The sequence below is a fragment of the Erinaceus europaeus genome, chromosome 14 (genome assembly GCF_950295315.1).
Source record: "Erinaceus europaeus chromosome 14, mEriEur2.1, whole genome shotgun sequence".
NCBI lineage: Eukaryota > Metazoa > Chordata > Mammalia > Eulipotyphla > Erinaceidae > Erinaceus > Erinaceus europaeus.
Window position 1 is genome coordinate 6178810 of NC_080175.1, and position 25465 is coordinate 6204274.

Genomic DNA, 25465 nt, shown 5'->3' on the forward strand with positions numbered 1-25465 from the left:
AAGAGGAAGAAGAAGAAGAAGAACGAGAAGGAGAAGGAGAAGAAGGAGGAGGAGGAGAAGAAGAAGAAAGAAGGAAAGAAAAGAGAAAAGGAAAACTTTGTTCTCAGATGGGGAAAAGGCACCTACACAAGGTTCCTTCAAGGACTAGGACAGAGAGATGTAGCTAGCTGAAAATTTCTCAAATTATTTTCCTGTCAACAACCAGGATGGCTTCACAAACCACTGATTCAGCAGATCTGAATTTACTTGTTCTGCGCTGGGACCCACCTTTCAGATTTTCTAACAAGCATTAAGGGAAACTGAGGCGGCAGTTTGCAAACCACCCTTGGAGCTTCAAAGCAAGTCAACCTGGAGCCCCCACCCCACTCCCTGCCTCAATGCCCAGCTCCCTTATTCTTTCCTGCGTCTCCAGTTTTGTGCTTCTGATTCCCACAAAGAGACACAACACAGGACCCCAGATCTTCCTCCTTCTCTCCTTACTAAACTCCTGTACAGAATGAACCTAGCGGCAGGGGTGCAAAAGCTGTCCACAGACACCATGAAAGATAAGATCTGAGGGAAGGAACCCTAAAGCTTAGCAAAAGTTACTGCAGACAATTCTAAATCATCCAGTCTTCCGCTGGCCTCTGGGGACACTGGAGATTCCAGGGTTACCAGCCGACACCCCAAGCTACACACGTAGCCCGATTTCCATCTCCAGATCTGCAGCCAGGACAAGAGTCTCTCCTTTGTTTATGTTAAACATTCATTTGAAGGGGGCCAGGCAGTAGCACAGCAGGTTAAGCGTACATGGTGCAAAGTGCAAGGACCGGCATTAGGATCCTGGTTCAAGCCCCCGGCTCCCCACCTTCAGGGGAGTCGCTTCACAGGCGGTGAAGCAGGTCTGCAGATGTCTGTCTTTCTCTCCCCCTCTCTGTCTTCCCCTCCTCTCTTGATTTCTCTCTGTCCTATCCAACAACAACAACAGTAATAACAGCAACAATAATAACAACACCAACAAGGGTAATAACAAGGGCAACAAAAATGGGAAAAATGGCCTCCAGGAGCAGTGGATTCATAGTGCAGGCACCGAGCCCCGGCAATAACCCTGGAAGCAAAACAAAACAAAACAAAAAACATTCATTTCATGAGAGCAAGAGGCCAGAGGACCATAGCATGCTCCACTGCGCCTTACGCAGTGCCAAGGATCGAACCCGGAGCCTCAGGCATGCAAGTCCAGCCCTCTATAGCTGAGCCACCTCCCCACAGCCACCAGCACCATCTTTGAGTGGAAGCTTCTTTCCAGCCCCGGGTCCGGACTGTGCTGTCCAGTGCATGCATCATGAATATGCCAGCAATTTAGGGGCCTGAGTCACCTAAGCATGTACAAGACAAGCTGTTCACTCAGCATGACTTTTTAAAACCTCTACTCTGAAAACCAGCAAAATCTTCAACAGGAAAAAAAAAATGGGGGTCCAATGGTGGCACACCTGGTTGAATGCACACATTGCCATGTGCAAGGACCCAGGTTCAAGCCTCCAGCATTCACCTGCAGAGGGGAAGCTTCATAAGTGGTGAAGCAGTGCTGCAAATGTCTCTTCCTCTCTCCCTCTCCCCTCTCGATTTCTCTCTGTCTTCCAAAATAAATAGATAAATCTTAAAAAAAAAAAAAAAAATCAAGGCTGAAGAAGGCAGAAATACATATAGGGATTTAGAGAACAGTTGATTTTTGAAAATAAAACTTTGAGGACAGAGGGTAGGATTGTGGGACTGAGTCCATGGCATGCCATCTTAAAGCTTTGGGCTCAGAGACAATTCCAAAGCAGCAGTCCTGGCGGAGAGGGCTCAGGCTAGAGCCTAGGGCCCAAGTCCTCTGTGCAGGATTTGAGAAACAGCTCCCGCTCAGCTCTTTCAAGGCTGCTGTGCCCACGAGGCAGAAACTTAGTGGACGTTATCCAGAAAGGCAGCTTCTTCCTCACAGAACCTTTCCAGACAGCCATCGGAAAGAACACTGGTCCCTGGTCAACTGAGACAGAGGATAGGGACATTGGGGATTGGGCCAGCTGAATTTTCAGTGCCAGGGGGGTATATTCTCTTTCTCTCTCTTTCTTTCTCTCTCTCTCTCTCTCTCTCTCTCACACACACACACACACACACACACACACACACACACACACACACAGCCACAGCCACGCTGTTCCCAATCTCTTGGGCTCTTTAACAGATGAGAAGCTTGAGTCCAGGATAGCCAACCAGCAAGTGCCAACCACTAAGAAACTGACTTCCAGCTTGGCCACTTTCTTTTTAACAAATGAGTTAAAATGTTCTTTTCTGCTAAATTCACTAGAAAGCACCACCAGGGAACAATACTACACACAATGCACAGAAAGCAGGGCAGGCACAGAGCAGACCTCCCGGTACTCAAAATAAATAAATGAAGCCCTCAAACACGATGCTGACACGCCTCCATTGTGAGATGGGGCTTTCTCACCACCGATGCACACTTGCTTCTATGGCCGGCTCGGCTAAGAACACGAGGCTCAGCATTACCTCACCACAAGGGGAGTCTCCTCACTGAAGCCCCGCGTTTGGGGCGCATGGGGACTCTGAGGGAGCCCCACACAGGCGCCTGTCCCTACTACAACGCACAGACCAATCCCAGCCACCCTACATACCTACATACCGGGAGACTCACAGAAACTACCCTTTCCTTCTCCACCCCCTCCCCTCAAGTCCCCAGAAAATACTCCTTTGGGAAAGGCATTCTTCTCTTTGGAAAAGACAAGCAGGTAACACTGGGAAGTTGGGCCGAGGTTGGTCAGGAGCCTGCCTGGCTGAAATACGACCCAGTAGAAAGCGATTCAATAATCCCATCCCCCCCCCCCCAACAAGCCCAAGGAGGTAATGGAGACGACCACGGAGACATGGCAAGCCTAGTAAACACCACCCCTCCTGCACAGAAGCGGATTCTGAGCCTGGGCTCGGTGGTGTCGAGAAAAGATGGGATTCCTGGATGGATACTGAGCTCAACCCTGCCTGGACCAATGCGGCCGATGGCTTCCCCTAGAAATAATAGCAGAGGCCTTGTCCTCGACAGTACCCGCCAGCCAGGGAGCCGGCTGGTGAACTACGCCTGGCACCCACCGGTGATGCTGCCAGCCATGCCAGCGACTTTGCCCCCACCCTCCACCCCGGGCTCTGGACCATCTCTACGTCTCCGAGCTGCCTGCCAGCCACCAGGGCTGTGCCCAGAGGCCGGTGCTGATGCCTGGCTGTTCCCTGGCGGGGCACACACCGTGCAGGGTGCAGAGCTGAGCTGCTGCAGGTGGAGGCCAGGCATGGCAGCGGGATTCCAGAGGGTCGCGCGCGCGCGCGCGCACACACACACACACACACACACACACACACACACACACACACACACGCCCCCAGGGGAGGCAGTATCCCTGCACCAGACGCCCCTTCCAGAGGGCACCGGGCGTGCTCCGGGGATCAGCCTGCAGGTGAGGCCGCGCGGGGCAGCCGCCAGCCCCGGGCTGCACGGGGGCGACGCGAACAAAGCCCGGGTGGGGGCTGGGGGGCGGCGGAGCACTCACATGGCCTCGGGCGCCTCCAGGCTCGGGTCGCTGGTGGGCACTGGCTGCAGGGACTGCGAGCCTCCCATCCTCGCTGCGCGCCGGCCAGCGTCGGGGGGCGCAATGCCCGGCGCCCGGGGCCCGGGGCTGCTGCACTGCGGAGGGAGCGGCTGCGGGCATCCGTGGCGGCGCTGCCGGGCGCTGGCGGCGGGCGGCCCGAGCCCGGGCCCGGGAGCGAGCGCGAGCCTGGCGGGGCGCGTCCCCGCGTGCGCGTGCGCGCGGCCGGCGGCGCGCGGGGGCCGAGCCCCGGTGGGGTCCCAGGACACCCGGCTCCGCGTGGGCCCCGCGGTGATGTCACGATCGCCCCCCACCCCCGCGCTGCCACCTTCACAAAGCTGCTCGCCGGCTCTGGAAGCCGGGCGGGGGGCGGGGGCCGCGGGGACCCTCCCACACACACCCCCGCCTCTCCCCCGGCCGCGCCCCGCACGCCCGCCAGCTCCCCCGGCATGGGCATTGTGTGGCTGCGGGAGGCGGGTGCACCGCGGCCTGGGGGGCCCGGCGGCGCGGACCCCAAGAATAGGGGTGGGGGGCTGCCCTTGGTCCGGGATGCGGACCCAAAAATGGGCGTGGGAGGAGCACGGCCTAGGGGTCCCGGCTGTGCCGACCCCAAGAATAGGGAAGGGGGGCTGGGTCTAGGGGTCCCGGCAGTGCTGACCACAAGAATGGACATGGGGGGCTGGGCCTAGGGGGTCTCTGCTGCACTGACCCAAAAATGGACGTGGAGGACTCGGCCTAGGGGTCCCAGCTGCACTGACCCAAGAATGGACATGGGGGGGCTGGACCTAGGAGGTCTCTGCTGCACTCACCCAAAAATGGATGTGGAGGACTGGGCCTAGGGGTCCCAGCTGCACTGACCCAAGAATGGACATGGGGGGGGCTGGGTCTAGGGGTCCCGGCAGTGCTGACCCCAAGGATGGTCATGGGGGGGGGGGCTTCACACTCCAAGAATGGCCATGGGGGGCTGGGCCTGGGGGGTCCCAGCTGCGCTGACCCAAGCATGGAGGGGGGAGTCTAGATCTAGGAGTCCCGGCTGTGCTGACCCAAGAATGGAAATGGGGGCTGCGCTGACCCCAAGAATGGACATGGGGGCACTGCAATGACCCCAAGAATGGGCATGGGGTAACTGAGTCTAGGGGTCTTGGCTGCACTGACTCCAAGAATAAACATGGGGGGGCTGGGCCTGAGGGCAGCACCTGGCATGTGCAGCCAAGAGGCCATGTCTGGGATACTAGACACAGGAAAGTGGGGTCAACCCCATTACAGCATCCTAGCACCCAGCCTGACCACTTTTGGGAGAACAATGCCCATATAGCCAGACTTGCTTCTGGCTTTTGGCCATTCTCCTTTTGGCTGGGTTCAAAACCCTTGAGGTGGGCTGGGGAGATAGCATAGTGGGTATGCAAAAAGACCTAAGCCTATGGCTCCAAGGGTTCAGTGCCCAGCACAACAGTAAGGCAGAGCTGAGCAGTGCTTTGGTGAAACACACTGACACACACACACCACTCCCGAGACTTTAACACCTTGGTCTTGTCATCAATTTCATCTCCTCAGATATTCAAGAGGTTGGGGGAGGCACCACTGGGAACCACACCAAGCTCAAACATATACCCCAACTGCATTCTCATTTCCAAACACAAGACGCAGGACTGAATTAAAGTGGACCTGAGAACCACACCAACCTCAAACATATACCCCAACTGCATTCTCATTTCCAAACACAAGATGCAGGACTGAATTAAAGTGGACCTGGAATGGCAGTGGATAAAACACTGAACTCTCAGTAGCCGGGCAGTAGCACAGCGGGTTAAGTGCACATGGTGCAAAGTGCAAAGATGTAAGGCGTAAGGACCCCGTAAGGATCCTGGTTGGAGCCCCCCGGCTCCCCACCTGCAGGGGAGTCACTTCACAGGCAGTGAAGCAGGCCTGCAGGTGTCTGTCTTTCTCTCCCCCTCTCTGTCTTCCCCTCCTCTCTCCATTTCTCTCTGTCCTATCCAACAATAACATCAGTAACAACAATAATAACTATAACAATAAAACAACAAGGGCAACAAAAGAGATAATAAATAATTATTGAGAAAAAACAAACAAACACTGAACTCTCAAGCATAAGGTCCTGAGTTCAATCCCTGGCAGCACATGTGCCAGTGATGCTTTGGCTCTTCTTTCTTCTTTATCTCTCTCTCATTGATAAATAAATACAACCCTTACACACACACACACACACACACACACACACACGGAACCTCTGATGAGGGAAGCCTGACACATTTCCCACAGTGCAGTAAGCCTAAAACACTTAAGCAAAAATAAAGGGGGGGGGGGAGGAAGGCAGGTAGTGGCACACCTGGTAGAGCACACACATTACAGTGTGCAAGGACCCAGGTTCACGCCCCTAGTCCCCACCTGCAAGGGGGAAACTTCACAAGTGATGAAGCAGGGCTGCAGGTGTCACTGTCTCTCTCCCTCTTAGTCTCCCCCACCCCTCTCAATTTATGCCTCTATCCAAAATAAATAAAGATTATACACACACACACACACACACACACACACACACACACACACACACACACACACTATTGTGGAAAAAACAAAAAAGGAAATAAAGGAGGCCCCAGAAGTCCTGTATTCAATTTCTAGCGCTACCCTAAGGCAAGGCTGATCTCTGATTGTTCCATCATGACAATATATTTTTTTTCCAAAGGGAAGAACATGAAAACATTTCAGTAAGCTCCTTTTGTTGTTTGTGTCTGTCTGTCTGTCTGTCTTGTCTTCATTTGGTGTATAAATGCAGGGTCAGGAACTGAATCCCAAACTTCACCCACAAAATGTCACTGAGCCACGCCCCGGCCCTCCAAACACTGTCAGATGTCTTCCAGTGTGGCGAGCGTTTTCTAGCCCTGTGGCCAGGCACATCTGCACCGGTCTTTCAGGGCTGCGTCTCTCATGCCACAAGCCAGGAAAGTTCTAGAACCCCCTGGTGGGGTGGCTTTCTTCTGCTCATGCTCAATACCAGTATCAAGCAAAGAGCTGGAAATTCAAAACTGCTTCTGGAGTCTCCATAGCATGAGGCTGCAGGGTGACATCTAGGTTTACTCTGACATTTATGTGAAAACAGCTACTGGCTGTCAATCTGGCAGGGAAATTGTCAGGGCATGGGGTGACAGACCTGCTCAGAAAGCACCCTCCTGAGCGGTGTCACTCAGTCACCACAGGGTGTCCAGGAAGTATGGAGCCCAGGTTCCTGTTTACCAGTTCACTCTCCCCAGGGCCTCTCTGTGGGAAAGCAGGCCTCACAACCCCACACGGGGGTTTTTAAAGGACTTTGTCATCACTCCAGGAGATGGCGCAGTGGGAAAAGTTTGCCAACATGGGGCCCCGTGTTCAATCCCCAGCACCATATATGCCACAGTGATGTTCTGGCTTCTCTTTCTAAAAAAATATATATTTTTATTATTTATTGGACAGTGACAGAAATAAAGAAGGAAGGGGGCAACAAAGGGAGAGAGAGACAGAGAGGGAGAGGGAGAGACAGAGAGAGAGAAAAAACCTGCAACACTGCTTCACTGCTCTTGAAGCTTTCCCCCTGCAAGCCAGGGGCTGGAACTCAGGTCCTTGTGAGAACTGTACCCATGTGTCAATAACTGTACTGGAAACCATTAGCCAGAACAAAACAGTGATGCTTCATGCTTCCATCCATGGCATTAAAGAGACCTTGAACTCAGCCCTCAGCCTTGGGACCACAGCAAACATGCTCAAGAAGCCCAAACCCACTTGGGTTTCACTGCCAACCGACCTGCCAGGCCCCCAAGACCTTTCTTACCCTAAAAACCTGAGGGAATAAGTCGGCACACCAGTCATATGCCTGATCTGCAAACACTGAGTACGGTCGATCTGTCCTTAAGGACACCTGACAGACAGACAAGCACAAGCCCCTGGAGCGGAGACATAAACTGTGCGTGCGGCAGGCAGACTCTCAACCCCACTGAGGTCCATGAGGAAGGGCCCCCGTCAGAAAGGGCGAGAGATCTGTAGCACCTCTGATGCCCCAAGAAAAACAAACTTGAGCAGCTCAGTCTGGGCCCCTTCTGGAAGTCTCCAGTTGCTATAGCAGCACAGCTCTCCAAACCTCACCAGTGGACCCAGGCTTAAGTTAATGAGCCGGAGCACACATGCTGAGGGAAGGGACCACGCGGGGAGAGCCAAGAACGCAAGCCAGGTGGAGAGGGAGGGGGTCCCCCAGCCGTCAAGTCATACATGTCATTCCACTGTGACCACCAGGTGAGGGAGGTACGTGAACAAAGCGCGTGGGTCTTGTCTTCTCTGTAGGAGAACAGCACAGTCTCCAGGCTCCAGATTCCGAGGCTGTTATCACTGCCTGCTGGCAACTCCATCTGAGCCTCAGCAGGCCCAATCCTCCGCCCCATACATCTGTGCTGGGGACTTCTGGAATCTCCCCGCACTTGAAGAGAGTCTGAGGGCTGGACTGAGTGGCAAGAGTGCTGCTCTGATCTCTCCAAGAAACTAGTAATGACAGTCATGGCAATGGTGATGATGACGGTGGTTGTGGTGATTGCAGGTCCTCTTCCCTGACTTCTTGTTTTGGTGTGTGTGCGTGTGTGTGGTTAATAGTGGGTTACAAGATTGTAGGATTACAAAGTGTAGTTCCACACCACACCCACCCCCAAAGTTCTGCGCCTTGCCACCCTCCCAAATGGATAACCACCTAGTTTGTAAAAAAGTCTTAGAGACAGTTTTGTTTCTCTTTTGTTTGCGAGTTCACATGTATCAGATCTTTAAATTCCACATATGAGTGAAACTATCTGCTAGTGGTCTTTTACCTCTTATTTCGCTAAGCTTCATCACCTCCAGTTCCATCCATTTGATCTCAATGGACATAAGATCATCTTTTTTGATTGCTGAGTAGCATTCCATAAAATATATACCCCATCACTTTTTCAGCCAGTCCCCTGATGATGGGCATTAAGGCTGCTTCTACTCTTTGGCTGTTGTGAATAATGCAGCTATGAACATTGGGGTGCATATGTCCCTTTGAATAAATATTTGTATGTCCTTTGGAGAAACACCTAAGAGCAGCTTTGCTGGGTCCTAAGGTCCTTCCATGTTTATTTGCTGCAGGGCTCTCCGTACAGTCTTCCAAAGGGGCTGCCCTACTGTGTGTTCCCACTAGCAGTGAAACAGAGTCCTTTTTGTTCCACTTTCTCAGCTCAGGTTCTCCAGATCTGAGGTTCTCTTCCCTGGGTTTTTGGAGATATGATGAGCTTTAAGCTCACTCACTTAGTCTCAGTTGTTTGGACCAGCCTTGATCTTCCAGGCTGGGTGAGGGTCAGAGCCAGGGTCCTCAAAGTGCCAAGGGAACACCCCCTCCTCAACTTCTCTGACGTCACCAACATTCCCAGCATCAAGGTCGGCTCCTGGGGCGGGTGCACAAGAGGGGGGAGGCTGTACCTTCCCCGGCCACGAAGACATCCCATCCTCCCAACTGTCCCAGGGTTCGAGCTCGGCTCGAATGCCAGGGATACACACAAGGTACTACCTTCACTCGTCTCAAGATCTGAATTTCTCATCCTACTTTGCTGAGTCTTTCTGGGTTTATTTTTTGAAAAAGAGCACCAGATGCATGAATGTCACATGAGCTCACCCCCTGCTTGTTTCCCTTCTGTCACAGACTGTCAGTCAGCAGTGCACTCTCACCCCTTCTCGACCGGTCCCAGGAGAAAGTGTCTGTCACTGTGCATTCGGCTTCTCAGCCAGCTCAGGAAAATGGACTTGGCTTGTTCTTCGTTTTTTTCCTCAGAGCATAAGCTCCCTTTGGTCAATGAATAAGATGTGTGTGTGTACACACACACACACACACACACACACACAACTTTTTTGTTCCTTCTGTTGCTTTTAATAATAGAGAAATGTAGAGAGAAAGGCAAAGCAAAAAAAGGAACAACAGTAACCAGTGACACAATCCAAAAATTCTAGTAGGTTAAGAAACAAGGTCATTCCACGGAGGAACAGTGTTTGATGGGAATATTCTCTCTCTCTCTGTCTCTCTCTCTCTCTCTGTCTGCCTCTCTCTCTCTCTCTCTCTCCCTCTCTCTCTCTCTCTCTCTCTCCCTCTATATATATATATATATATATATATATATATATATATCTGTCTCTCTGCCTCCAGGGTTATCACTGGGGCTCAGTGCCAACGCTTGACATCTCGTCACCCAATCTGGTCCCCTACGCCTACACTGAACTTCTCTGTTCCAGACTCTTGGAAACAGAGCTGGCAGTCAGCTGAGGTAAAGAACAAACACCTCATCACAGACCCCTGCAAGCGTCCACCCGGCTTTGACCTAGCACGTTATGATCGGGCCCTCCTCAATCGCTATCGAACAGGCCATGGCTGGTGCGCCGCTATGTTCCATCGCTGGGGAGCCAGAGACGACCCGAACTGCCCCTGCGGCTCCAAACAGACTATGACCCACATAGTCAACGACTGCCACCTCTCCAGATTCAAAGGAGGTCTCGAAACTTTACATCAGGCTCAACCTGACGCTGTTGACTGGCTACGGAAGAAGGGCAAACGCTAGAAGAAGAAGAAGTGCCAACACTACAAATCCACTACTCCTTGTGGCCATTTTTTCCTTTTTATTGGATAGGACAGAGAGAAATTGAGAGAGATAGGGAAGACAGAAAGATAGACACCTGCAGACTTGCTTCTATATTCTTTTTAAAGTCATTTTTATTTTATTTTATTTTATAATTAATTTTAATATTTATTCCCTTTTGTTGCCCTTGTTGTTTTACTGTTGTAGTTATTATTGTCATTGTTGTTGGATAGGACAGAGAAATGGAGAGAGGAGGGGAAGACAGAGAGGGGGAGAGAAAGACAGACACCTGCAGACTTGCTTCACTCTCCTGCAGGTGGGAAGCCAGGGGCTCGAACTGGGATCCTTAAGCCGGTCCTTGTGCTTTGTGCCATGTGCGCTTATCCCACTGCACTACTGCCCGACTCCCTCATTTATTTATTATTGGATAGAGACAGAAAGAAATTGGGAGGAGAGGAAGAGACAGAGAGACACCTGCAACTCTATTTCACCACTCATGAAGCTTTCCCCTATAGGTGGAGATCAGGGCCTTGAACCCGTGTTCTTGTACATTGTAGTATGTGCACCTAACCCAGTGAGCCACCACCTGGCCCCCTCCTGCTTCTATATCCTCAACCTTCTCTCTCCCCAGGCCCTGAGCCAAGAGACAGGATGTCAGGTAGATAATGTCTTCGAAAAGAAGACATTGTATTCAATCATATATCAAACACAGTGCACCGTGTACCAGCCAATGTATCAACAGTGACTTGGTTTCAGTAGGAATGAGAGAACAACTTAGTTTTCAAGGAGTACTGTTCTAGTCAGCCCGCCCCAGAGAGAAGGTCCCTGCCTTGATAAGAAGGTAACACAAAGGAAGCAGAGGTCAGTGTCAGGAGGACAGTCACACACAAAGTAGCCAGTGGTGGAAAACACTCCTCCCAGTGCCCTCCACCAGTACCGACCAATCTCTCCTCCAAGATTCAGAGTCACCGGCCACAGAGCAGCAGCCAGTAACTGAGCGGAAGATAAGGTGCCGGGCTCAAGGAGACCGAGCTGCGGAGAGTACTAGAACGCCACCCTGCAGCCACTGAGAAGCAGCATCAAGGATCAGCTACAGCAAGAGGGGCACCCAAAGACGAAGTTGGCTTCCAAGATGGAAGTAGAGAGAGAAGACCGCCAGAGAGCGGGCAAGCGCTCAGGAGTCTGTGCAAAGCCATTTCAGGCTGTCCGGTAGGTCTCAGTGGAGGAGGCACTGGGCTCTCAGGCATGAGGTCTGCAGCTAAATCCCTGGCAGCACGTGTACCACAGTGATGTCTGGTTCTCTACACATGCACGCGCGCACACACACACACACACACACACACACACACACACACCTTCAATACCAGAGTAATGTCTGGTTACCTACACATGTACACACACACACACACAATCTTCTTCAATACCAGAGTAATGTCTGGTTACCTACACATGTACACACACACACACACACACACACACAATCTTCTTCAATACCAGAGTGATGTCTGGTTACCTACACGTGTACACACACACACACACACACACAATCTTCTTCAATACCAGAGTGATGTCTGGTTACCTACACGTGTACACACACACACACACACACAATCTTCTTCAATACCAGAGTGATGTCTGGTTACCTACACGTGTACACACACACACACACACACACCTTCTTCAATACCAGAGTGATGTCTGGTTACCTACACGTGTACACACACACACACACACACACAATCTTCTTCAATACCAGAGTGATGTCTGGTTACCTACACGTGTACACACACACACACACACACACACACACACACACACCTTCTTCAATACCAGAGTGATGTCTGGTTACCTACACGTGTACACACACACACACACAATCTTCTTCAATACCAGAGTGATGTCTGGTTACCTACACGTGTACACACACACACACACACACACACACACCCCTTCTTCAATACCAGAGTGATGTCTGGTTACCTACACGTGCACACACACATACACACACACACACACATCTTCTTCTTCTTCTTCTTCTTCTTCTTCAAAAATAAATACATTAAAGTTTTTAAAAGAAAGTGATTCCAGTCTTTAGATGCAGATTCAGATGTGCATGGAAAGCTATACAGCCCAGAAAACAGAGCCAGCAGTCTCCATTCTAAGCATGAGCATATGACTAGTTTAAGCCTACGTTCTGTTAAGTATAAGAAGCTTTACTGGAGGCAGTGGCGCACCTGGGTAAGTACTCACATTACAGTGCTTAAGGGCCCAGGTCCAAACACCTGGTCTCCACCCGCAGGGAGGAAAGCTTCACAAGTCATGAAGCTGGGCTGCAAGTGTCTGTCTGTCTTTCGTCCTATCTACCTCTCCTTCCTCTCAATTTCTCTCTCTTTATACAATAATAAATACATATTTAAAAAAATTTTAAAATCCATTCTTAATTAGTTTATTACTTTTGAGAAAGATAGGAGAGAGAGAGAGAGAAAGAACCAGACATCACTCTGGTACATGTGCTGCTGGGGACTCAACTCGGGACCTCATGCTTGAAAGCCTATGCTTTATCCACTGCACCACCTCCCAGACCACAGATAAAACCCTTTACTGTTTATTTTCTTCTTCAAGGTAAAATCCCAGTGAAACCTTAAATATCAGTTTATTGAATGGCTTTCTCTTTTTTTTAAATTTTTTATATTTATTTATTTTCCCTTTTGCTGCCCTTTTTTTTATTGTTGTTGTCATCATTGTTGGATAGGACAGAGAGAAATGGAGAGAGGAGGGAAAGAAAGAGAGGAGGAGAGAAAGATAGACACCTGCAGACCTGCTTCACCGCCTGTGAAGTGACTCCCCTGCAGGTGGGGAGCCAGGGGCTCAAACCTGGATCCTTACGCTGGTCTTTGCGCTTTGCGCCACGTGCGCTTAACCCGCTGCACTACCGCCTGACTCCCGAGTGGCTCTCTTTTTAAGTGGCTTTTCAAGGGTAACAATTTCCTTCATTCCTTCTGGGGGGGGGGGGGTGTGGTGCTCTCTCTTAACCAGTCTGTAACCAGTCTGTCTACCTCCCTCTGCACCTGCAACTAGCTTATAACAGCGTCGGAGGTAGAGGCCAACTAGCTCTCAGAGCTCAGATCTCCAGGAGTTTGCACGTCCAGCTAAAGACCATCTCTCAGTGGTCAGTCCTGCCTCATCCTGCCAACCTTAGGTAAATGGACAAGGTACCCTGCCTGCCAGATTTCCAAGAGCTTCAGAGGCTGGCTGCAGATTCATCCGGTGCAGAAGAAATGCAGGGCATGTGAGTCTGTCTCCGCACCTCTGGACGCCGTTGGTCCAGAAATAGATGCAGGGCTCCTGTTTTGTTTTGTTTTGTTTTCCTGAGGGCTTCTAGTTGCTCAGGTCAGAGGCATGCCAGCATACTGCTGAGGATAGGGGTTGGCTTGAAGGACCTACCCCAACATCAGGGAGGGACTCCTTTGTTCCTAGAAACAGAGGGGCCTACTCAGATCCCTTCAAACAAGGGTGAGGCCTGCTGCCCCCAACATCCAGTTTCTGTGTACAAAGTAGAGGTTTGAGCAAGGCTGGTCATTGGAGGGCAAATCACGCCACCTGACTATCCCATGATGTCCCATCTCAGCCCGGTGCTGGGCAGGGAGGGTCCCCCAATAGCTCCATAGACAGACAGATGGATAGACCTTCACTTGCTGAAACTTGGCAGCTATCCCCAAGCCAAGGCACTGACTCTCTTCCAGTCTCTCACAGAAGAGGAAGGTTCGACAGTGTTGCCCCACTCGCCCCAGTGTGCGCGAGCGCGCACACACACACACACACACACACACACACACACACACACACTCATGCGTGTGTACCACCTTTGCCCAGGTGGTCTCTCTGAGCAGAAGCTAGCAAGGTAGTGAGTCTGGACACACCCCCATCAGACACATGGCTGCCTCATAGTTGCCCCAAATTCTGATTTCCTTTCAGGAGACTGACCAAGAGCCAGGGACGCAGGCCGTGGGGTTTCTGCTGGTCTCCTCAGGATGGGGACATTCTGCAAACTAGCTTCGCCCTGCCCGCTCCCCTAAGGGGGTTTTCTGCGCAGAAGAATAACTAAGATGAAGCTATAAGTAATGGACAAAGCCAGGCTAGACTGCTCATGTCCCCAACGAGAGTCAGCATCAGCCACCCCAAACATCTCAAAAGCAAAGGATGGATTTGGGGAGACAGCTCAGCATGAGAGCACTGGACTTGCATGCCTGAGGAGACAGAAGGCCCAAGTTCAATCCCTGAAACTGCCACCTGCCAGAGCTGAGTACCACTCTCTCTCCTCATATAAGTGAACCAAGAAATCCTTTTTAAGAAATAAATTGGGGCCGGGTGGTGGCGCACCTGGTTGAGCGCACATGTTACAACGCACAAGGATGCAGGTTCGAGCCCCCAGTCCCCAACTGCAGGGGGAAAGCTTTGCAAGTGGTGAAGCTGTGTTGAAGGTGTCTGTCTCTCCCTCTCTATCACCCCCTTCCCTCTCAATTTCTGGCTGTCTCTATCCAATAAATAAAATAATTTAATTTTTTTTTTGCCTCCAGGGTTATTGCTGGGGCTCGGTGCCTGCACTACGAATCCATTGCTCCTGGAGGCTATTTTCCCATTTTGTTGCCCTTGTTGTGCTTGTTGTAGTTATTATTGTTGTCATAGCTGTTGTCGTTGTTGGATAGGACAGAGAGAAATGGAGAGAGGAGGGGAAGACAAAGAGGGGGAGAGAAAGACACCTGCAGACCTGCTTCGCTGCTTTCGAAGCGACCTCCTGCAGGTAGGAAGCCGGGGGCTCGAACCAGGGTCCTTAGGCCGGCCCCTGCACTTTGCGCCACGTGCGAATTTAAAACTTTTTTTTAAAAAAAGAAAGAAATTAAAAGTAACCACTGAGGAGCTGTAACCACACTGGCCCTGAATGCAAGGTCTGCAGTGATTTTCTCTTCTGCTCTTTCTTTTCCACCCGTTATTGCTGGGGTTCAGTTCAGTGCCTGCACAATGAATCCACCGCTCCTGGCAGTCATTTTTTTTTCTTTTCTCTATTTGATAGGACAGAGAGAAATTGAGACGGGAGGGAGAGATAGGACGGGTGAGAGAGAGAGAGACACTTTCAGTACTTGCGTCACTGCTTATGAAGCATCCCTCCTGCAGGTGGGGAGCGAGCTTGACAACAGTACCATGTGTTGAACCAGGGTGTCACCACCGCTGGGGCCCCTCTTTCTGCTTTGAATGTGGCACTGGGTTGAACCCAGAGCCTTGCGCATATGGGACAGCACGGAGCTGCTTCCTTGGTCCAATTCGTTAAATCCTTTTTAGTTTAGAGGTGGGGGAGGGCAGGGAAAGGAAAGAGAGAAAGAACCAGGGAGGGAAAGACACCCACCACCCATGGAGTTAGTTCTCTTGGCGCTGCCCACGGTGCTCCCACAGGGTACTAAGGACCAGACGGCATCACTGATTCACCTCCTAGACCCCAAGATGTCTCTTTCCCATAGAAGTAAGCCAAGAAATCTTGTTAATGAAATAAATCAAAAGAAACCACTGAGCTGTGAAGTCGAATGAACCGGCCCTGAATGCAGGGGTCTGCGGCAATTCTCTCCTCTCTGTCTCTCCCCTTTTTTCTTTTCTTTTTTTAAGATTTTATTTATGAGAAAGACGGGGTGGGGGAACCAGACATCACTCTGGAACATGTGCTGTTAGGGATTGAACTCAGGACCTCATGCTTGGGAGTCTAATGCTTTATCTACTGCGCCACGTCCCAGACAGGATACCACCACCACCCCCTTTTCCACCAGGGTTCTCACTGGGGCTCGGTGCCTGCACAATGAATCCACTGCTCCTGGCAGCCATTTTTTTTCTTTATTTGTCAGGACAGAGAGAAACTGAGAGGAGAGGGAGAGACAGAGAGGGAGAGAGACAGAGAGACACCTGCACTATCTCAGTGTTCTTCACCTCGGTCATTTTTCTGCCCTACAGTAGCTACACTATTTTCAAGTGGCTACACTTCTCTGATCTGGATGTGAGGCGATGGGGAGGTCTCCGCTCTCCCTGCCCCTTGGGGAGGGTTTTCAGGTTACAGAGAACATCTGACAGGAGGGGGCAATTGGGAGAAGCTGCTTCATAGTGGGCAGAGGCTGGTCCGCCTGTTCTCACCACAAACCCTACAGAGCCAGGGTCAACCCCTCCCCTGCCTCGGGCTGCCTTGGTGGGGGCTGGGGAGCGCATCTCAGGGCCACTGTCTCCCAAGTCTGCTGCCATCAGAAAGCTCTGCTGCTTCTCCCCAGTGTCTCTGGTTTCTTTGGGGTCTCACAGGCCACCAATCCCAGGAGGGAAGGCTGTCCACAGTGGCCAAGGGGGCTCCTGCCCTGAACAGGAAAGACATTTGCTCAAGTTCATATTCGGCCCATGTGCCAACACCCACAGGCTCTTTGTCACAAGTCACTCCTCCCACATCCCCAGGGGCTCCAAACCTGTCACATCACCAGAGCCCCCCATACCGTCCCCCCATTACCACACAGACACTCAACCGTGGTCCTTGAAGCCCAGTTAATCACTGCATTTTGCTCTGGAAACAGCTCTGCCAGGCAAGTGTGTGCTGGGCACAAAGTCCCCAGGAGGCCACGTCAGGAGACATATGTGTGTGTGTGTGTGTGTGTGCGCGCGCGTGTGCGTGTGTGAGTGTGTGTGTGAGTGTGTGTGTGTGTGTGTGAGTGTGTGTGTGTGAGTGTGTGTGTGTGAGTGTGTGTGTGTGTGTGCGTGTGCGTGTGTGAGTGTGTGTGTGAGTGTGTGTGTGTGAGTGTGTGTGTGTGTGTGTGTGAGTGTGTGTGTGAGTGTGTGTGTGTGTGTGTGTGTGTGTGTGTGAGTGTGTGTGTGTGTGTGTGTGTGTGTGTGTGTGTGTGTCCCGAGCCCCTCCAGGGTCAGGCCTCTGCTTCAGAGCAGAGCTGGGAAGAAGAGAGACAGAAGGTCTCTCCCTTCTCTAAGATCTCTCTCCAAGTGACCTCAGGCTAGGGGTGTAATGTTCACCAGCAGAAGAGTCATCTGTGCTGGAAATGGAGCTGGTGTCAACAAGGCAGCAGGAAGTCACCCAGCACGTCCCGAAGAGCTGAACATCTGCCCCTGGTTTCCATAATAAAATCCAACTCCAGCAAAGCCACAGCTGTGTGTGAGTGTGGGGAGGGCACCTCGGTGGCCAGAGTGTCGAAACACATCTGAGGAGCTCCCTGCTCCCTCCAGCAAGACGAGCCTGGCCGGTGATGGGGAGTGAACGGGGGCTGTTTCTCTGCACCTCCGACCAGCAAGGACCCCTGCCCGGCTCCAGCCCAGCTGGCTTGGGAGTAACCTTCATTCTAGTCAAGTGGAGGTACTCTCAGCTGTGCTGTTCTCTGTTTTCAGAAGCCTTCAGGGAGGGACCCTCCAGAGGGAGAGAGATTTATTTCGATCCTTGAATTCAGGCCACAGCCTGGAGACTAAAAGCAGCCAAGTCACAACTGAGTGTGCTTTCGAAGGGGACAGAGCGCCGCTGGCCCTGCTCCTGTCCTGTCCTGTCCTGTCCTGTCCTCTCCCACAGAGAGGCTCAGAGAGACATCAGTCCTGAAACCATGCCAGCTCCAACCTACCAGGAAGGTGGAAAAAGAACCTCTAAAGATACATTTCTAGGGAGGTCAGGTGGTAGCACAGCGGGTTAAGTGCATGTGGCCCAAAGAGCAAGGACCAACGTGAGGATCCTGGTTTGAGGCCCCGGCTCCCCACCTGCAGGGGAGTCGCTTCACAGGCAGTGGGGCAGGTCTGCAGGTGTCTGTCTTTCTCTCCCCCTCTCTGTCTTCCCCTCCTCTCTCCATTTCTCTCTGTCCTATCCAACAACGATGACATCAACAATAACAACCACAATAAAACAACAAGGGCAACAAAAGGAATAAATAAATAAAACATTTATAAAAAATACATTTCTAGGGGCCAGGTGGTGGCAGACCTGGTAAAGTGCACACATCACAGTGTATGAGGACCCAGGTTCGAGCCCAGCATCCCACCTGCAGAGAGAAGCTTGCGGAGCAGTGAAGCAGTGCTGCAGTTCTCTCTCTGTCTTCCTTTCCTTCTCAATTTCTGTTCCTAGTCAATATAAATAAAATGTTTTTAATGCATTTCTAACCCCATCTGTCCTGCCGTACGGCTCTCCTAAACCTTCTTAAAATAACAGCTCCCGGGGGAGTCGGGTGGTAGTGCAGCGGGTTAAGCACATGTGGCGTGAAGCACAAGAACTGGCTCAAGGATCCCGGTTCGAGCAGGATAGTCGCTTCACAAGTGGTGAAGCAGGTATGCTGGTGTCTATCTTTCTCTCCTCCTCTTTGTCTTCCCCTCCTCTCTTCATTTCTCTCTGTCCTATCTAACAATGACATCAATAACAACAACAACAATAACTACAACAATAAAAAAAAATACAGCTCCCGGGACCAGGTGTTCCCACACCTGGTTGGGGACCCAGGTTCAAGCCTCTGGTTCCCACCTGCAGGGGAAAGCTTCACAGTGGTGGAACTGTGCTGCAGGTGTCTCTCTGTTTCTCTCTCTCCCTCTCTAACCCCCCCTTCCTCTTAATTTCTAGCTATCTCTATCCAATACATAAATAAAGATAATATTTTTTTGAAAAAAAAATACAGCTCCCAGGAACCAGGAGAGATATCTAAGCAAGACATCACCAGACTTGCACACCTCAGGTCCTGGGTTCAATTGCCAACAGCACTTATTTCAGAACTGAGCAGTGCTCTGGGCTTTCTCATTCATCCACAAGGAAATGAACATAAAGCGGAAAAGGACTGGAGAGCGTTCACCAGGTACAGTGTGTCCCCCTGGCCATGGATGTGGCCCCAACACCACGTGGACGGTGCCACTGCACCAGAGGAAGCTCTGGCATTATAGTGCCCCCCCCACGGATGCCCATGAGTCAGTACTGCTCTGAAAGAATGACTAAACACCTGGACAGATGTGGGGGGGTGTGATAAGGTGTTACAGGTGCTCCCCTGCCAGAAACAATAATAATAACAAGTGCTGGAGAAGTGGTGAGGTTTAGGGAACCCTCCTGCACTGCTGGTGGGAGGGTCAAACCCCTGTGGAGAGCAGTCTAGAGAACTATCACAAGGTTAGACTTGGACCTACCCTATGACTCTGCAATTCCTCTCCTGGGGATAGATCCTAAGGAACCCAACACACCATCCAAAAATATCTGTGTACACATATGTTCTTAGCAGCACAATTTGTAACAGCCAAAACCTGGAAGCAACCCAAGTGTCCAACAACAGATGGGTGGCTGAGAAAGCTGTGGTCTGCAGACACAACGGAATACTACTCAGCTACTAAGAATGATGAATTCACCTTCTTCACCTTTTCTCGGATAAAGCTTGAAGGAATCATGTGAAGTGAGATCGGCCAGAAATAGAAGGATGAAGATGGGATGACCTCACTCATAGACAGAAGTTGAGAAATCAGAACAGAAGGGGAGATACAAAGCAGAACTTGGACTGGAGTCGGTGGACTGTGCCAAAGTAAAGGACTCTGGGAAGTAGGAGTGGCTTTCAGGTCCTAGAGCTTGATGGTGAAGGACCTAGGCAGGGGGTGAGAGTGTTTTGCAGGAAACTGAGAAATTTTACACACGCACCAACCACTGTATTTACTGTTGCCTTTAAACCATTAATCCCCTAAAAAAATTTTTTAAGTTAAAAAGAGAGAGCACATACAGCCCCGATTCTTAGCTGTGGGTGAGCAGAGTGACAGCCTTCCATCGAGGGCAATAGAGAAACAAGGAACGACAGAACTTGACAGAGGGGAAGCCTGGTCAAGGGGCCTGAGGAGGTGCGCCCAAATGAGCACACGGTTTACCTCACAAAAGGATCTGGGTTCAAACCCCATCTCCCTGCCTACAGGGGAAAAGCTTCACAAGTGGCAGAGCAATGATGCAGGTTCCTTTCTTTCTTCCTTTTTGTCTTTCTTTCTTTTTCCCCAGAGCACTGCTCAGCTCTGGCTTATGGTGGTGCAGGGGATTGAACCTGGGACTTTGGAGTCTCTGGCGTGACAGACTCTTTGCATAATCATTATTCTATCTACCTCTGACAAGTTTCTTTCTTTCTCTTCCTCTCTCTCTCCCCCATACCCTCTCAATTTCTGTCTAGTCTAGTAAAAAGAAGGGAAAAAAGGCCACTGGGAGCAGAAGATTTGTAGTACAGGCACCAAGCCCCAAAGATAACACTAGTGGCAAAAAAAAAAAAGAAAGAAAAAGGGGAGTCGGGCGGTAGTGCAGCGGGTTAAACGCACGTGACGCAAAGCGCAAGGACCGGCGTAAGGATCCCGGTTTGAGCCCCCGGCTCCCCACCTGCAGGGGAGTCGCTTCACAGGCGGTGAAGCAGGTCTGCAGGTGTCTGTCTTTCTCTTACCCCCCCCCGTCTTCCCCTCCTCTCTCCATTTCTCTCTGTCCTATCCAACAACAACAACATCAATAACTACAACAATAAAACAACAAGGGCAACAAAAAGGAATGAATAAATAAATTTTTTTTTTTATTTTAAAAGAAAGAAAGGAAAGAAAGAGGAAAAGGAAAGAAAAGAGAGAAACCTGACCAAGACAACCTCAGCCCAGCAGGCCAAGTCAGCACAGCCACAACCACACTGCCGGCTCGGACCCTGATCAGACAGCGTGAACAGCGTACGCCACCTTCCCCATCTTTGTCCCCAAGCCCCTGAGCCTGGTCTGAAGAGAAGAATGCAGGCAGCCCCAGCTGGAGGACATTCCACGGATCGTCCAAGTGGCATTCCTCAAAACCAACCCCACTCTCAGCACTGAGGCGGCCCTCACGGCTGGCACCACCCCCAGGAGCTTAGGGACACCAGATGAGGAAAGGCAGCCTGCTGTCCCGGGTGGGCTCTGGGACTGGGAGAAGGGACGGCAGAAAGAACAGAAGGACATTTGAAAAATCAATGAACTTAGCAGTAGAGTGTCACCGTTGCTTCATTAACTGCTCGAATGTGGCACGTTACTGTCAAGATGTCGTGGGGGAACTGTGTGTTGGAATCCCCACTCTCCCTTAGAGGGCTTGTAAGCAATATGCCCACTTGGTTGCAGTCACAGCCCAAGTGAACCCACTCGGACCCCGGGGGTCCCCTTCCCCAGCCCCTCCAGTACCTGCTGAAGTCCTTGGCTGGGTCCTGGTGGGAGAGGGCAGGGTCTTCTACTCCATCCTCATCATCTGGGGCAGCTGGTGCCTGTGCAGAGGCCTGAGGAGGGAGGTCCACAGGAGCAGTGGGTGGACAGGAGCTGGGGACAGAAAGGGCGGTGTCACTGCCAACAGGCCCACTCACCCCATCCTTAGGCCCTCCCCCCCATGCCACCAGGGCTGGGCTCTCTGCCCTGCAGACTGGCCCCCCCAGGGCCCTGCCCAGCTCCAGCGGCCCCTCCCGGACACAGTGGAGGCCCGTCCTCTGAGGTAGCACCCCCAGCCTCAGGTGTGACCGAGGCTTCTTGCCACAGGTGGCTGCTGGATATTCAGACCCTCTCATGAGTCACTGTGTCTGAGTTTTGTTGGGATGAAGGATGGATATATATATATATATATATATATATATATATAGCCACTGGGGTTTCTCTGTGCCATTCCACTATTGGTATGCTTCTAATTCTGCTTCTAAAACCCCTTCTATTTCATTGGTTTAATCCCCCCTGCTTAACACTGTATTCTATTTACACAACCACTGTTATCTAAGCACCGCCCTGCCTCCAGGGCATTGGTTTAATCCCCACTGGTTCATGATGTCTTTTTGCTCCGCCCCCTCTCCTAGTACACCCTGATTTCCACCAATCTTTTTTCGCTCCACCCTCTCTACATCACATCCTGTTTCCACCCTACTTGATGAGTATATACATAAGGACAAGATTGTGATTAGAGATAGCTTAGCTTAGATTGTGCTGCATTCCACATGAATAAAGAGATACTGCTTCCCAGCCATGAGTCCCTGGTCATCTGTCTCCCACCCACAAAGCTAGCCCAGCATAATGGAGCCCTGAAACAGGGACAGGAATCTCGGATCCACACACATGCAGCAGACCAAAGAAGACCAGATAAGTAAAGCCACCATGGCCTGCCTTTCTATTTATGAACCACTTGGAATTTACTTTTGTATTTGGTGAAATACAATGATTCAGTTTCATTCTTCTGCATGTTTCAACCCATTGTTTCCAACACCATTTGTTGAAGAGACTCTGCTTTCCCCATTTAATAGTCTGGGCACCTTTGTCAAAGATTAGATGTCCATAGGTGTGGGGCCTCATTTCTGGGCTCTCAATTCTATTCCACTGGTCAGTGTGTCTATTCATGTTCCAGTACCAAGCAGTTTTGATGACAATGGCCCTATAATACAGAATACAGTTTGAGATCTGGGAGTGTGATGCCTCCGGTTCTGTTCTTTTTTCTCAAGATTGTTTTGGCAATTCTAGGTCTTTTCTGGTTCCGGATAAACATTTGTAGCATTTTTTCTATTCTCCTAAAAAATGTGCTTGGGATCTTGATGGGGATAGCAGTAAATTTGTAGATGGCTCTGGGTAGTATGTTCATTTTGATGCTGTTAATTCTTCCAACCCATGAACATGGAATATCTTTCCACTTCTTTGTGTCTTTTTCAATTTCTTTGAGTAGTGACTCATAATTTTCAGTATACAAGTCTTTCACTTCTTTGATTAGATTTACTCCTAGATATTTTATTGTTTTTGTTGCTATAGTAAAAGGAACTGATTTCTGGATTTCAATTTCTTCTAACTTAGTGTTTGCATAGAGGAATGCCACTGACTTTTGAATGTTAATTTTATAGCCTGACACCTTACTGTATTGTATGAAGAGGTATTCCAAAGCTTCTACTCTTTCTTCATGAGACAGTTTCTCTGTCTCTGGAACATTTTGCTCTGGGCCACACTTTGGTTCCCTGACCGGGAACTTTGGTTCCTTATGACTGTGATTGTAGAGCTTGGAAGATACACGGGGATTTCTCCTTGGACTTTCTGGATTCCCTCTCCCATGTTTCCCGAAGAGAAGGACTACATTTTGCTCTGGGCCACACTTTCGTTTCTTATGACTGTGATCGTAGAGCTTGGGAGATGCGCAAAAATTTCTCCTTGGATTTTTTTTGGACTTCCTCTCGCATGTTTCCCGCCAAGAAGGACTACTCTAACTTGAAGAGCATTCTCCAGTACCCTGGCAGTCCCCAAGAATGGAGAAACGTGGCTAGTTCTACCCTCCTGATTCGATTCTTTCTTCGATGGGAAGACGTTTTAAAAAATGGGTGCCTGCAGCAATCCAGCAGGAACCGTCAGAAGCATCCTAAATGGAATTTTGAGGAGATTTTTGGAGTTGGACGCCCTCCTGGGACTCATGATGTTACATGGTGAGATCTGGATAATCTGGTTCAAGGTGAAAGAAGCAAAAGATGCCTACGGCTTTTCTCTCAATTTCCCCCTCGTTCTCTTAAGTTTGCTGTCTGCTTTCAGTTGCATTTCACAAGAGAGTGATTTGAATGACTGAATTTTTGTATGACATTGACGTAAAAAAAATGCTGGATGCAGCCATGATTTCTAGAGACATCCAGAAACAATCCAAAAATTGTTTTTTTCTCTTTTGATTTTTTTTTTTTTTACATCTTGGCATAAATCTGATACATTTAATCCTGAAAACTGTATAAGTTATGGGCAGGGCAGATAGTGCAATAATTATGTTAATGATTCTCATGCCTAAGGCTTCTAACCATGGTTCTTTTATTGAGTTTAAACTGTTTAAACAACCTTAAAATCATACTGGAAAGGACTTCCAATTATAATGGAGTTATCAGTTATAGTAAACTTCTAATCTGCTACAAGTTTTGTTTGACAAGTAAGTGAATTACAGCTGTCAAGTCTTCACATGAAAAAGCATCTACTCAAATGGAATCCTTGGAAATCCATTTGGACCCCTGTTCTCTGACATCGCCCACAAGATGGCATGACTACAGCAGCACCCCCCCCCCCCCGGAAAACAATGATGTGACCTGGCACGACCTGAAGAAACAGATTCCCAGACTCCAAAGCTCACTCTCTACAGAAAAGCAGAATTCCAGTGGCTGACATTCCCCATCAAGACAGACGTGCAGCGTTTCATCCCCTGGCATTTCTTCCGTGGTCATCTGCTTTGGACTGACACTTCTATTGGACTTACTGGTACACCTCTTAGACATTGCATACAACTTTACAGCAGCTTCCCTTTACACTGCTGGGTTTCTCAAAGACTGACAGCAGCAGTGCATGGACTTTGCAGCCAGAGCCTTGGGAATCTATAGGCCACACCCCTTGCCTGCAGGCCCTGTCCCCAGAGGCAGGAAACTCCCCCTTTACTAGGTTATGCCCACAGAGGCAGGAAACGCCTTTTGAGGCATGAAACACCCCCAGAGGCAAGAGATGCCCACAGAAGCAGGAAACGCCCTTTGAGACAATAGATGCCCCCAGAGGCAAGAAAATCCCTTTTGCCTGCTAGGCACTGCCCTTTGAGGCAGAAAACGCCCCCCTCAGGTCTCCCCTTGGCATCACACTGGTTCTTGCTGCTCTCTTACTTGTTCCTCCATGTCTTCTGCCAGTTCTTTTGAAAATGCCTGTACGATACAGGTTTCTGTTCACCCCACACTCCTGATACTATGGCCATTAGTTAAAAAGAAAGGGGGAATTGTTGGTATGCTTCTAATTCTGCTTCTAAAACCCCTTCTGTTTCATTGGTTTAATCCCCCCTGCTTAACACTGTATTCTATTTACATAAACCACTGTTAACTAAGCACCACCCTGCCTGCAGGGCATTGGTTTAATCCCCACTGGTTCATGATGTCTTTTTGCTCCGCCCCCTCTCCTTGTCACACCCTGATTTTCACCAATCTCTTTTCGCTCCACCCTCTCTACATCACATCCTATTTCTACCCTACTTGGCGAGTATATATATAAGGACAAGATTGTGATTAGAGATAGCTTAGCTTAGATTGCACTGCATTCCACATGAATAAAGAGATACTGCTTCCCAGCCATGAGTCCCTGGTCGTCTATCTCCTGCCCATGAAGCTAGCCTCGCATTCCACTGCTCCGGCCTGTTCTTCCAATCACAGACAGAAACAGAGAGGAAGAGAGACAGGAATGGGGAAGAGATGGAGAGAGAAGAGAGAATACAGCACAGCCCCATTTATG

At 50.2% G+C, this 25465-nt stretch overlaps 1 protein-coding gene across 11 annotated transcripts in view; it reads right to left on the minus strand.

Annotated features, from left to right (window-relative positions):
• Positions 1 to 25465, minus strand: part of TACC2 (transforming acidic coiled-coil containing protein 2) — a 204704-nt gene that overhangs the window by 84946 nt on the left and 94293 nt on the right. For all 11 annotated transcript variants that reach the window (XM_060171129.1, XM_060171124.1, XM_060171125.1 and 8 more), the window contains one exon: positions 21407 to 21538. In XM_060171129.1, the coding sequence (XP_060027112.1) occupies positions 21407 to 21538 (132 nt within the window). The remainder of the gene's footprint in view (positions 1 to 21406; positions 21539 to 25465) is intronic.